The 15,603-nt window shown below is 44.4% G+C and overlaps 1 protein-coding gene across 1 annotated transcript in view; it reads left to right on the forward strand.

Annotated features, from left to right (window-relative positions):
- rnf31 (ring finger protein 31) overlaps window positions 1-11,341 on the forward strand; it is a gene marked incomplete at its 5' end in the record, with an annotated part of 187,664 nt that extends 176,323 nt beyond the window's left edge. The window contains one exon of the mRNA XM_079243922.1: window positions 11,234-11,341. Coding sequence (XP_079100048.1) covers window positions 11,234-11,284 — 51 coding nt within the window. The 3' untranslated portion in view covers window positions 11,285-11,341. The remainder of the gene's footprint in view (window positions 1-11,233) is intronic.
- Between the last annotated feature and the right edge of the window lie 4,262 nt (window positions 11,342-15,603).

The raw sequence follows: 15,603 nt of genomic DNA on the forward strand, positions 1-15,603 counted from the left end.
ATTCTCATGGTGATGTGGTGGAACGGGAGATTCTTATCATGATGTAATGGAATGGGAGATTCTCATGGTGATGTGGTGGAATGGGAGATTCTCATCCTGATGCGGTGGAACGGGAGATTCTCATGGTGATGAGGTGGAATGGGAGATTCTCATTGTGATGAGGTGGAACGGGAGATTCTCATTGTGATGAGGTGGAACGGGAGATTCTCATTGTGATGAGGTGGAACGGGAGATTCTCATTGTGATGTGGTGGAACGGGAGATTCTCATGGTGATGAGCTGGAACAGGAGATTCTCATCAGGATGTGGTGGAACGGGAGACTCTCATCAGGATGTGGTGGAACGGGAGATTTTTTTCATGATGTGTTGGAACGGGAGATTGTCATCATGATGTGGTGGAACAAGAGATTCTCATGGTGATGAGGTGGAACTGGGGATTCTCATGGTGATGTGGTGGAATGGGAGATTCTCATGGTGATGTGGTGGAACCGGAGATTCTCACCAGGATGTGGTGGAACGGGAGACTCTCATCAGGATGTGGTGGAATGGGAGATTTTTTTCATGATGTGTTGGAACGGGAGATTGTCATCATGATGTGGTGGAACAAGAGATTCTCATCGTGATGAGGTGGAACGGGAGATTTTTTTCATGATGTTTTGGAACGGGAGATTGTCATCATGATGTGGTGGAACAAGAGATTCACATGGTGATGTGGTGGAACGGGAGATTCTCATGGTGATGTGGTGGAACGGAAGATTCTCATCATGATGTGGTGGAACGGGAGATTCTCATGGTGATGAGGTGGAACGGGAGATTCTCATGGTGATGTGGTGGAACGGGAGATTCTCATGGTGATGAGGTGGAACGGGAGATTCTCATGGTGATGTGGTGGAACGGGAGATTCTCATGGTGATGAGGTGGAACTGGAGATTCTCATGGTGATGTGGTGGAACAGGAGATTCTCATGGTGATGAGGTGGAACGGGAGATTCTCATGGTGATGTGGTGGAACAGGAGATTCTCATGGTGATGTGGTGGAACGGGAGATTCTTATCATGATGCAATGGAATGGGAGATTCTCATGGTGATGTGGTGGAATGGGAGATTCTCATCCTGATGAGGTGGAACGGGAGATTCTCATGGTGATGAGGTGGAATGGGAGATTCTCATTGTGATGAGGTGGAACAGGAGATTCTCATTGTGATGAGGTGGAACGGGAGATTCTCATTGTGCTGAGGTGGAACGGGAGATTCTCATATTGATGTGGTGGAACGGGAGATTCTCATGGTGATGAGCTGGAACAGGAGATTCTCATCAGGATGTGGTGGAACGGGAGACTCTCATCAGGATGTGGTGGAACGGGAGATTTCTTTCATGATGTGTTGGAACGGGAGATTGTCATCATGATGTGGTGGAACAAGAGATTCTCATGGTGATGAGGTGGAACTGGAGATTCTCATGGTGATGTGGTGGAATGGGAGATTCTCATTGTGATGTGGTGGAACGGGAGATTCTCATGGTGATGAGGTGAAATGGGAGATTCTCATTGTTATGAGGTGGAACGAGAGATTTTCATGGTGATGTGGTGGAAAGGCAGATTCTCATGGTGATGAGGTGGAACAGGAGATTGTCATGGTGATGAGGTGGAACGGGAGATTCTCATGGTGATGAGGTGGAACAGGAGATTCTCATGGTGATGAGGTGGAACAGGAGATTCTCATGGTGATGAGGTGGAACGGGAGATTCTCATGGTGATGTGGTGGAACCGGAGATTCTCACCAGGATGTGGTGGAACGGGAGACTCTCATCAGGATGTGGTGGAATGGGAGATTTTTTTCATGATGTGTTGGAACGGGAGATTGTCATCATGATGTGGTGGAACAAGAGATTCTCATCGTGATGAGGTGGAACGGGAGATTCTCATGGTGATGTGGTGGAACGGGAGACTCTCATCATGATGAGGTGGAACGGGAGATTCTCATGGTGATGAGGTGGAACGGGAGAGTCTCAGGGTGATGTGGTGGAACGGGAGAGTCTCATGGTGATGAGGTGGAACGGGGGATTCTCATCAGGATGTGGTGGAACAGGAGATTCTCATGGTGATGAGGTGGAACGGGAGATTCTCATGGTGATGTGGTGGAACCGGAGATTCTCATCAGGATGTGGTGGAACGGGAGACTCTCATCAGGATATGGTGGAACGGGAGATTTTTTTCATGTGTTGGTACGGGAGATTGTCATCATGATGTGGTGGAACAAGAGATTCACATGGTGATGTGGTGGAACGGGAGATTCTCATGGTGATTTGGTGGAACGGGAGATTTTCATGGTGATGAGGTGGAACAGGAGATTCTCATGGTGATGAGGTGGAACGGGAGATTCTCATGGTGATGAGGTGGAACGGGAGAGTCTCAGGGTGATGTGGTGGAACGGGAGAGTCTCATGGTGATGAGGTGGAACTGGAGATTCTCATCCTGATGAGGTGGAACGGGAGATTCTCATGGTGATGTGGTGGAACGGGAGATTCTCATGGTGATGAGGTGGAACTGGAGATTCTCATGGTGATGTGGTGGAACAGGAGATTCTCATGGTGATGAGGTGGAACGGGAGATTTTCATCATGATGTGGTGGAACGGGAGATTCTCATCCTGATGAGGTGGAACTGGAGATTCTCATCCTGATGAGGTGGAACGGGAGATTCTCATTGTGATGTGGTGGAACGGGAGATTCTCATGGTGATGAGCTGGAACAGGAGATTCTCATCAGGATGTGGTGGAACGGGAGACTCTCATCAGGATGTGGTGGAACGGGAGATTTTTTTCATGATGTGTTGGAACGGGAGATTGTCATCATGATGTGGTGGAACAAGAGATTCTCATGGTGATGAGGTGGAACTGGAGATTCTCATGGTGATGTGGTGGAATGGGAGATTCTCATTGTGATGTGGTGGAACGGGAGATTCTCATCATGATGAGGTGGAATGGGAGATTCTCATTGTTATGAGGTGGAACGAGAGATTTTCATGGTGATGTGGTGGAACGGCAGATTCTCATGGTGATGAGGTGGAATGGGAGATTCTCATGGTGATGAGGTGGAACAGGAGATTCTCATGGTGATGAGGTGGAACGGGAGATTCTCATGGTGATGAGGTGGAACAGGAGATTCTCATGGTGATGAGGTGGAACAGGAGATTCTCATGGTGATGAGGTGGAACGGGAGATTCTCATGGTGATGTGGTGGAACCGGAGATTCTCACCAGGATGTGGTGGAACGGGAGACTCTCATCAGGATGTGGTGGAATGGGAGATTTTTTTCATGATGTGTTGGAACGGGAGATTGTCATCATGATGTGGTGGAACAAGAGATTCTCATCGTGATGAGGTGGAACGGGAGATTTTTTTCATGATGTTTTGGAACGGGAGATTGTCATCATGATGTGGTGGAACAAGAGATTCACATGGTGATGTGGTGGAACGGGAGATTCTCATGGTGATGTGGTGGAACGGGAGATTCTCATCATGATGTGGTGGAACGGGAGATTCTCATGGTGATGAGGTGGAACGGGAGATTCTCATGGTGATGTGGTGGAACGGGAGATTCTCATGGTGATGAGCTGGAACAGGAGATTCTCATCAGGATGTGGTGGAACGGGAGACTCTCATCAGGATGTGGTGGAACGGGAGATTTCTTTCATGATGTGTTGGAACGGGAGATTGTCATCATGATGTGGTGGAACAAGAGATTCTCATGGTGATGTGGTGGAATGGGAGATTCTCATTGTGATGTGGTGGAACGGGAGATTCTCATGGTGATGAGGTGGAATGGGAGATTCTCATTGTTATGAGGTGGAACGAGAGATTTTCATGGCGATGTGGTGGAAAGGCAGATTCTCATGGTGATGAGGTGGAACAGGAGATTTTCATGGTGATGAGGTGGAACGGGAGATTCTCATGGTGATGAGGTGGAACAGGAGATTCTCATGGTGATGAGGTGGAACAGGAGATTCTCATGGTGATGAGGTGGAACGGGAGATTCTCATGGTGATGTGTTGGAACCGGAGATTCTCACCAGGATGTGGTGGAACGGGAGACTCTCATCAGGATGTGGTGGAATGGGAGATTTTTTTCATGATGTGTTGGAACGGGAGATTGTCATCATGATGTGGTGGAACAAGAGATTCTCATCGTGATGTGGTGGAACGGGAGATTCTCATGGTGATGAGGTGGAACGGGAGATTCTCATGGTGATGAGGTGGAACGGGAGAGTCTCAGGGTGATGTGGTGGAACGGGAGAGTCTCATGGTGATGAGGTGGAACGGGGGATTCTCATCAGGATGTGGTGGAACAGGAGATTCTCATGGTGATGAGGTGGAACGGGAGATTCTCATGGTGATGTGGTGGAACCGGAGATTCTCATCAGGATGTGGTGGAACGGGAGACTCTCATCAGGATATGGTGGAACGGGAGATTTTTTTCATGATGTGTTGGTACGGGAGATTGTCATCATGATGTGGTGGAACAAGAGATTCACATGGTGATGTGGTGGAACGGGAAATTCTCATGGTGATGTGGTGGAACGGGAGATTCTCATCATGATGTGGTGGAACGGGAGATTCTCATGGTGATGAGGTTGAACGGGAGATTCTCATGGTGATGAGGTGGAACGGGAGATTCTCATGGTGATGAGGTGGAACGGGAGAGTCTCAGGGTGATGTGGTGGAACGGGAGAGTCTCATGGTGATGAGGTGGAACTGGAGATTCTCATCCTGATGAGGTGGAACGGGAGATTCTCATGGTGTTGTGGTGGAACGGGAGATTCTCATGGTGATGAGGTGGAACTGGAGATTCTCATGGTGATGTGGTGGAACAGGAGATTCTCATGGTGATGAGGTGGAACGGGAGATTTTCATCATGATGTGGTGGAACGGGAGATTCTCATCCTGATGAGGTGGAACTGGAGATTCTCATCCTGATGAGGTGGAACGGGAGATTCTCATTGTGATGTGGTGGAACGGGAGATTCTCATGGTGATGAGCTGGAACAGGAGATTCTCATCAGGATGTGGTGGAACGGGAGACTCTCATCAGGATGTGGTGGAACGGGAGATTCTCATGGTGATGAGCTGGAACAGGAGATTCTCATCAGGATGTGGTGGAACGGGAGACTCTCATCAGGATGTGGTGGAACGGGAGATTTTTTTCATGATGTGTTGGAACGGGAGATTGTCATCATGATGTGGTGGAACAAGAGATTCTCATGGTGATGAGGTGGAACTGGAGATTCTCATGGTGATGTGGTGGAATGGGAGATTCTCATTGTGATGTGGTGGAACGGGAGATTCTCATTGTGATGAGGTGGAATGGGAGATTCTCATTGTTATGAGGTGGAACGAGAGATTTTCATGGTGATGTGGTGGAACGGCAGATTCTCATGGTGATGAGGTGGAACGGGAGATTCTCATGGTGATGAGGTGGAACAGGAGATTCTCATGGTGATGAGGTGGAACAGGAGATTCTCATGGTGATGAGGTGGAACGGGAGATTCTCATGGTGATGTGGTGGAACCGGAGATTCTCACCAGGATGTGGTGGAACGGGAGACTCTCATCAGGATGTGGTGGAATGGGAGATTTTTTTCATGATGTGTTGGAACGGGAGATTGTCATCATGATGTGGTGGAACAAGAGATTCTCATCGTGATGAGGTGGAACGGGAGATTTTTTTCATGATGTTTTGGAACGGGAGATTGTCATCATGATGTGGTGGAACAAGAGATTCACATGGTGATGTGGTGGAACGGGAGATTCTCATGGTGATGTGGTGGAACGGGAGATTCTCATCATGATGTGGTGGAACGGGAGATTCTCATGGTGATGAGGTGGAACGGGAGATTCTCATGGTGATGTGGTGGAACGGGAGATTCTCATGGTGATGAGGTGGAACGGGAGATTCTCATGGTGATGTGGTGGAACGGGAGATTCTCATGGTGATGAGGTGGAACTGGAGATTCTCATGGTGATGTGGTGGAACAGGAGATTCTCATGGTGATGAGGTGGAACGGGAGATTTTCATCATGATGTGGTGGAACGGGAGATTCTCATTGTTATGAGCTGGAACAGGAGATTCTCATCAGGATGTGGTGGAACGGGAGATTTTTTTCATGATGTGTTGGAACGGGAGATTGTCATCATGATGTGGTGGAACAAGAGATTTTCATGGTGATGTGGTGGAACGGCAGATTCTCATGGTGATGAGGTGGAACGGGAGATTCTCATGGTGATGAGGTGGAACAGGAGATTCTCATGGTGATGAGGTGGAACGGGAGATTCTCATGGTGATGTGGTGGAACCGGAGATTCTCACCAGGATGTGGTGGAACGGGAGACTCTCATCAGGATGTGGTGGAATGGGAGATTTTTTTCATGATGTGTTGGAACGGGAGATTGTCATCATGATGTGGTGGAACAAGAGATTCTCATCGTGATGAGGTGGAACGGGAGATTCTCATGGTGATGAGGTGGAACGGGAGATTCTCATCATGATGTGGTGGAACGGGAGATTCTCATGGTGATGAGGTGGAACGGGAGATTCTCATGGTGATGAGGTGGAACGGGAGAGTCTCAGGGTGATGTGGTGGAACGGGAGAGTCTCATGGTGATGAGGTGGAACGGGGGATTCTCATCAGGATGTGGTGGAACAGGAGATTCTCATGGTGATGAGGTGGAACCGGAGATTCTCATGGTGATGAGGTGGAACTGGAGATTCTCATGGTGATGTGGTGGAACAGGAGATTCTCATGGTGATGAGGTGGAACGGGAGATTTTCATCATGATGTGGTGGAACGGGAGATTCTCATCCTGATGAGGTGGAACTGGAGATTCTCATCTTGATGAGGTGGAATGGGAGATTCTCATGGTGATGTGGTGGAACGGGAGATTCTCATGGTGATGAGGTGGAACGGGAGATTCTCATGGTGATGAGGTGGAACAGGAGATTCTCATGGTGATGAGGTGGAACGGGAGATTCTCATGGTGATGTGGTGGAACCGGAGATTCTCACCAGGATGTGGTGGAACGGGAGACTCTCATCAGGATGTGGTGGAATGGGAGATTTTTTTCATGATGTGTTGGAACGGGAGATTGTCATCATGATGTGGTGGAACAAGAGATTCTCATCGTGATGAGGTGGAACGGGAGATTCTCATGGTGATGAGGTGGAACGGGAGATTCTCATCATGATGTGGTGGAACGGGAGATTCTCATGGTGATGAGGTGGAACGGGAGATTCTCATGGTGATGAGGTGGAACGGGAGAGTCTCAGGGTGATGTGGTGGAACGGGAGAGTCTCATGGTGATGAGGTGGAACGGGGGATTCTCATCAGGATGTGGTGGAACAGGAGATTCTCATGGTGATGAGGTGGAACCGGAGATTCTCATGGTGATGAGGTGGAACTGGAGATTCTCATGGTGATGTGGTGGAACAGGAGATTCTCATGGTGATGAGGTGGAACGGGAGATTTTCATCATGATGTGGTGGAACGGGAGATTCTCATCCTGATGAGGTGGAACTGGAGATTCTCATCTTGATGAGGTGGAATGGGAGATTCTCATGGTGATGTGGTGGAACGGGAGATTCTCATGGTGATGAGGTGGAACAGGAGATTCTCAATGTGATGAGGTGGAACAGGAGATTCTCATGGTGATGAGGTGGAACGGGAGATTCTCATGGTGATGAGGTGGAACGGGAGATTTTCATGGTGATGAGGTGGAACAGGAGATTCTCATGGTGATGAGGTGGAACGGGAGATTTTCATCATGATGTGGTGGAACGGGAGATTCTCATCCTGATGAGGTGGAACTGGAGATTCTCATCTTGATGAGGTGGAACGGGAGATTCTCATGGTGATGAGGTGGAACTGGAGATTCTCATCAGGATGTGGTGGAACAGGAGATTCTCATGGTGATGAGGTGGAACGGGAGATTTTCATCAGGATGTGGTGGAGCGGGAGATTCTCATCCTGATGTGGTGGAACGGGAGACTCTCATCAGGATGTGGTGGAACGGGAGATTCTCATCCTGATGAGGTGGAACTGCAGATTCTCATCCTGATGAGGTGGAACGGGAGATTCCCATGGTGATGTGGTGGAACGGGAGATTCTTATCATGATGTGATGGAATGGGAGATTCTCATGGTGATGTGGTGGAACGGGAGATTCTCATGGTGATGTGGTGGAACGGCAGATTCTCATGGTGATGTGGTGGAACAGGAGATTCTCATCAGGATGTGGTGGAATGGGAGATTTTTTTCATGATGTGGTGGAACGGGAGATTGTCTTGGTGATGAGGTGGAACGGGAGATTCTCATGATGATGAGGTGGAACGGGAGATTATCATGGTGATGAGGTGGAACGGGAGATTCTCATCATGATGTGGTGGAACGGGAGATTTTCATAGTGATCTGGTGTGAAGGGACATTCTCATGGTGATGAGATTTTATTTCTACTGTGGAACATGGAGGATATCTAGCTATGTTCCTGTTTTCATTGTGGAAAATGGAGGAGTATGCTTTGCCGAATGTGTCCAGGATACGTAGAACTGTGCTTTTGGAGACTGTGCTCTTGGAGACATCTGCTCCAACGTCTCTGTGTGTGTGTGTATATATATATATATATATATATATATATATATATATATATATATATATATATATATATATATATATATATATATATATATATATATATATATATACAAGCAAAGGGAGTTTATCCTGAAGCTAGCTGTTGCTAGCTGCTGCTGGAAGAAGGGAAGGGAGTTTATCTTGAAGCTAGCTGCTGCTGCTAGCTGTCGCTGGTTGAAGGGAAAGGAGTTTATTCTGAAGTTAGCTGCACCTAGCTGCTGCTAGCTGCCACTGGTTGATGGGAAGGGAGTTTATCCTGAAGCTAGCTGCTGCTGGGTGAAGCCAAGGAAGTTTGCCCTGAAGCTAGCTGCTGTTAGCTGCTGCTGGAAGAAGGGAAGGGAGTTCATCTTGAAGCTAGCTGCTGCTGCTAGCTGCCGCTGGTTGAAAGGAAGGGAGTTCATCTTGAAGCTAACTGCTGCTGCTAGCTGCCGCTGGTTGAAGGGAAGGAAGTTTACCCTGAAGCTAGCTGCTGCTGGGCGAAGCGAAGGAAGTTTACCCTGAAGCTAGCAGCTGTTAGCTGCTGCTAGGTGAAGTGAAGGAGTTTATCCTAAAGGATATTATCCTACAACGGAACTACACTGCTCTTCAGTCTTCTGCATTCTGTAGTTCTACAGCTCCTGTTGACACCCCCAGCTTGCGTTGTGACCTGAGCAGCGCCTCACAGCGTCTCAATGTTTCCGCGAGACAGTTTGTTTGGGAAGATTCTCAGTCTTCCGGGTCAGAGAAGAGGAGGGCTGCAGAGGAGGCTTCACTGCTCCTCCCAGCAGGTCCCTCAGCATGGAAGAAAGACGGCTTTATGTGCCTTGGGACCTGAGAGGGTGGATCATGTGGAAGACTTGATATTTGCATCAGTAAAGACCTGGGGAGGCCACCACTCCCACTGGCTTGCGCGGAATATGCCTCCGATTTGGTCTTCATGCTCCATATCTTCATGTTCCATGTCTTCATGTTACATGTCTTCATGCTCCCTGTCTTCATGTCTCATGTCTTCATGTTACATAACTTCATGTTACATGTCTCCATGCTACATGTCTTCATGTTACATGTCTTCATGTTACATGTCTTCACATTCCATGTCTTCATGCCACGTCTTCATGTTCCATGTCTTCATGCCACATGTATTCATGATCCATGTCTTCATGCCACATGTCCTCATGTTCCATGTCTTCATGTTCCATGTCTCCATGCTCCATGTCTTCATGCCACATGTCTTCATGTTACATGTTTTCATGCTCCATGTCTTCATGTGACATGTCTTCATGTTACATGTCTTCATGTTACATGTTTTCATGTTCCATGTCTTCATGCCACATTTCTTCATGTTCCATGTCTTCATGTTCCATGTCTTCATGTTACATGTATTCATGCCACATGTCTTCATGTTACATGTTTTCATGCCACATGTCTTCATGTTACATGTTTTCATGTTCCATGTCTTCATGCCACATGTCTTCATGTTACGTTTTCATGCTCCATGTCTTCATGTGGCATGTCTCCATGCTACATGTCTTCATGTGACATGTCTTCATGTTACATGTCTTCACGTTCCATGTCTTCATGCCACATTTCTTCATGTTCCATGTCTTCATGTTCCATGTCTTCATGTTCCATGTCTTCATGTTCCATGTCTTCATGTGACATGTCTTCATGTTACATGTCTTCACGTTCCATGTCTTCATGCTACATGTCTTCATGTTACATGTTTTCATGTTCCATGTCTTCATGCCACATTTCTTCATGTTACGTCTCCTCATGTTCCATGTCTTCATTTTACATGTATTCATGCCACATGTCTTCATGTTCCATGTCTTCATGCCACATGTCTTCATGTGACATGTCTTCATGTGACATGTCTTCATGTGACATGTCTTCATGTTCCATGTCTTCATGCTACATGTCTTCATGTTACATGTCTTCATGTTCCATGTCTTCATGCCACATTTCTTCATGTTACATGTTTCCATGCTCCATGTCTTCATGTTCCATGTCTCCATGCTACATGTCTTCATGTTACATGTCTTCATGTGACATGTCTTCATGTTCCATGTCTCCATGCTACATGTCTTCATGTTACATGTCTTCATGTTCCATGTCTACATGCCACATTTCTTCATGTTACATGTTTCCATGCTCCATGTCTTCATGTTCCATGTCTCCATGCTACATGTCTTCATGTTACATGTCTTCATGTGACATGTCTTCATGTTCCATGTCTCCATGCTACATGTCTTCATGTTACATGTCTTCATGTTCCATGTCTACATGCCACATTTCTTCATGTTACATGTTTCCATGCTCCATGTCTTCATGTTCCATGTCTCCATGCTACATGTCTTCATGTTACATGTCTTCATGTTCCATGTCTTCATGCTCCATCACTTCATGTTCTATGTCTTTGTGTTACATGTCTTCATGCTCCATCACTTCATGTTCTATGTCTTTGTGTTACATGTCTTCATGCTCCATCACTTCATGTTCCATGTCTTTGTGTTACATGTCTCCATGCTACATGTCTTCATGTTACATGTCTTCATGTTACATGTTTTCTTGTGTCTCTGCAGAAACTGATGGATGAAGTTCCACTCGGTGACAAGGTGCCACGTAAAAAATAGGAAGTTCCTTCCTGTCGGCTGCAGGGGTTGTCGGAACCGGCTCGATTCCGTTAGTGCGGCACTTTGCACGGCATCGGCAGCTCTTCGGTGTCGACAAGCTTAAAGCTCGTTGGATAGAGAAGCTGGAGATCCAAGTTAAAGCCTCGGTTCAGACAACAGCTGATCTCATCACGTGTTTCTGTCATGAACTAATAAAGAAATATGAATCCATGACTGTTGTCTTCTTCACCAAATGAACTGTGGAGTCGCAGGAACAGCTGGCTAAAGTAGGCAGTTAGCTAGCAGACGCTTACAAGCCACGCTAGGTCCTGGATCTTGGGTCTTGGGTCCTGGGTCCTGATGGTGGCGTGGCCTCAGGCTTTCTCTGCTGATTCGCCCTGGAGCTCCTCGCCGCAGATCTGTCTCCCACTTCCTGCAAACCTTCCTGAACAAAAGAGAAATCCACCTGAAGGTTTTAGCCAGTATGTGAGATGCTTGGCACCGGGACCTATACCGGCCCGGGGACATTAAATAAATCAGCTGTAACTCCTCTTTTCATGTTTCTGCATAACACCTGTCCAGCAGGAATGAGATGAAAATCTGCCTTCAGTTTGTGAGACGCGGTGCGTCGGCATAATGAGAAGTCGCTCGTGGACGTTTCTCTGGGTCGACTTTCGCTTCCAGGCTCCTGAGATCCACTGTCATCTGGACGTTTAGCTAACATGAGACTAAATGAATATATGTATAAATATATCCATCCTGAGGCTAAATGTCTTCTGTTTGGACCATAGACTGTAAATAAACGATGGACGTAGCCTCCGTGACGTTTCTGAAGAGCTGAATTGAAGCTCGGTGGGCGGTTCCTACCAGCACCATCTTGGCATTGGCATGCGTGTCATCTCACACAGAAAATACAAATGTGGGCAAAGAGGTGGAGCTGAGAGGGGGGCTGTGAGCGTCATGGTGGATGATTGACATCTTGCAAATTCTGAGCTTCCTGTAGCTAAGAGCTAACCGAGCTAACCCGGAGATAACAGGACCTAACCAGCTAACGGAGGTAAGCTGGCTAAAGCTAAGTCACGTTGTTAACCGGCTAAAAACCACGGTTGTTCTACATTCTTTGGACTTGAAGCAGGAGATCGGGCACCTGTCAATCAAAACGACACGCCCCTAAATTTGCCACACTTCGAGATTAAATAATAATAAACGTGTTTATTTCTGATGTAAACGTGTTTATTCCTGCTGTAAACGTGTTTCTTTTTGCTGTAAACATGTTTATTTCTGTTGTAAACATGTTTATTCCTGCTGTAAACATGTTTATTTCTTTTGTAAACGTGTTTATTTCTGCTGTAAACGTGTTTATTTCTGCTGTAAACGTCTATATTTCTGCTGTAAACGTGTTTATTTCTGCTGTAAACGTCTATATTTCTGTTGTAAACGTGTTTATTTCTGCTGTAAACATGTTTATTTCTGTTGTAAACATGTTTATTTCTGCTGTAAACATGTTTATTTCTGCTGTAAACATGTTTCTTTTTGCTGTAAACATGTTTATTCCTGTTGTAAACATGTTTATTTCTGCTGTAAACATGTTTATTTCTGCTGTAAACGTGTTTCTTTTTGCTGTAAACATGTTTATTTCTGTTGTAAACATGTTTATTCCTGCTGTAAACATGTTTATTTCTGTTGTAAACGTGTTTATTTCTGCTGTAAACGTGTTTATTTCTGCTGTAAACGTCTATATTTCTGCTGTAAACGTGTTTATTTCTGCTGTAAACGTGTTTATTTCTGCTGTAAACGTGTTTATTTCTGCTGTAAACGTCTATATTTCTGCTGTAAACGTGTTTATTTCTGCTGTAAACGTGTTTATTTCTGCTGTAAACGTCTATATTTCTGCTGTAAACGTGTTTATTTCTGTTGTAAACGTGTTTATTTCTGCTATAAACGTGTTTATTTCTGTTGTAAACGTCTATATTTCTGCTGTAAACGTATTTATTTCTGATGTAAACGTGTTTATTTCTGCTGTAAACGTGTTTATTCCTGCTGTAAATGTCTATATTTCTGCTGTAAACGTGTTTATTTCTGTTGTAAACGTGTTTATTTCTGCTATAAACATGTTTATTTCTGTTGTAAACGTGTTTATTTCTGCTATAAACGTGTTTATTTCTGTTGTAAACGTGTTTATTTCTGCTGTAAACATGTTTATTTCTGTTGTAAACATGTTTATTCCTGCTGTAAACATGTTTATTTCTTTTGTAAACGTGTTTATTTCTGCTGTAAACGTGTTTATTTCTGCTGTAAACGTCTATATTTCTGCTGTAAACGTGTTTATTTCTGCTGTAAACGTCTATATTTCTGTTGTAAACGTGTTTATTTCTGCTGTAAACATGTTTATTTCTGTTGTAAACATGTTTATTTCTGCTGTAAACATGTTTATTTCTGCTGTAAACATGTTTCTTTTTGCTGTAAACATGTTTATTCCTGTTGTAAACATGTTTATTTCTGCTGTAAACATGTTTATTTCTGCTGTAAACGTGTTTCTTTTTGCTGTAAACATGTTTATTTCTGTTGTAAACATGTTTATTCCTGCTGTAAACATGTTTATTTCTGTTGTAAACGTGTTTATTTCTGCTGTAAACGTGTTTATTTCTGCTGTAAACGTCTATATTTCTGCTGTAAACGTGTTTATTTCTGCTGTAAACGTGTTTATTTCTGCTGTAAATGTCTATATTTCTGCTGTAAACGTGTTTATTTCTGTTGTAAACGTGTTTATTTCTGCTATAAACGTGTTTATTTCTGTTGTAAACGTCTATATTTCTGCTGTAAACGTATTTATTTCTGATGTAAACGTGTTTATTTCTGCTGTAAACGTGTTTATTCCTGCTGTAAATGTCTATATTTCTGCTGTAAACGTGTTTATTTCTGTTGTAAACGTGTTTATTTCTGCTATAAACATGTTTATTTCTGCTGTAAACATGTTTCTTTTTGCTGTAAACATGTTTATTTCTGTTGTAAACATGTTTATTCCTGCTGTAAACATGTTTATTTCTGTTGTAAACGTGTTTATTTCTGCTGTAAACGTGTTTATTTCTGCTGTAAACGTCTATATTTCTGCTGTAAACGTGTTTATTTCTGCTGTAAACGTGTTTATTTCTGCTGTAAACGTCTATATTTCTGCTATAAACCTGTTTATTTCTGTTGTAAACGTGTTTATTTCTGCTATAAACGTGTTTATTTCTGTTGTAAACGTGTTTATTTCTGCTGTAAACATGTTTATTTCTGTTGTAAACATGTTTATTTCTGCTGTAAACATGTTTATTTCTGTTGTAAACATGTTTATTTCTGATGTAAACGTGTTTATTTCTGCTGTAAACGTGTTTATTCCTGCTGTAAATGTCTATATTTCTGCTGTAAACGTGTTTATTTCTGTTGTAAACGTGTTTATTTCTGCTATAAACGTGTTTATTTCTGTTGTAAACGTGTTTATTTCTGCTGTAAACGTCTATATTTCTGCTGTAAACGTGTTTATTCCTGCTGTAAACGTCTATATTTCTGCTGTAAACGTATTTATTTCTGCTGTAAACGTGTTTATTTCTGCTGTAAACGTGTTTATTCCTGCTATAAACGTCTATATTTCTGCTGTAAACATGTTTATTTCTGCTGTAAACGTGTTTATTTCTGCTGTAAATGTGTTTATTTCTGCTGTAAACGTGTTTATTTCTGCTATAAACGTGTTTATTTCTGCTGTAAACGTGTTTATTTCTGCTGTAAACGTGTTTATTCCTGCTATAAACGTCTATATTTCTGCTGTAAACATGTTTATTTCTGCTGTAAACGTGTTTATTTCTGCTATAAACGTGTTTATTTCTGCTGTAAACATGTTTATTCCTGTTGTAAACATGTTTATTTCTGCTGTGAAGTTGGTCTTTTTAACATGGGAGTCTATGGGGATTTGCTCTGTTTTGCAGCCCCTAGTGGATGAAGGGGGAACTGCAGTTTTATGCACTTCACTTTTAACCGCAGGAGGTTGCTGCTTGGTCTGGACACGAGGAACGGTCGCCTGCTGTTCATGTTCAGAACATGAAGGTTGTCCACTTGTTTTATTTTCTCTTTGGAAAATTTGGGCAATGTTAAAAAGAGAAGAAATGTGGAAGGCCGGTTCTGATCCCGAGGAGGAGCTGGAACCAGTCTGGACCTGCAATCTGGAGGAAAACCTTGGTCCTGGATCCGGAGTGGGTCCTGGATCCGTAATGAGTCCTGGATCCGGAATCAGTCCTGGATCCGGAGTGGGTCCTGGATCTGGAGTCGGTCCTGGACCTAGAGTCAGTCCTGATCCGGAGTGG

This window comes from Telmatherina bonti, assembly GCF_933228915.1.
Source record: "Telmatherina bonti genome assembly, chromosome: 7".
NCBI lineage: Eukaryota > Metazoa > Chordata > Actinopteri > Atheriniformes > Telmatherinidae > Telmatherina > Telmatherina bonti.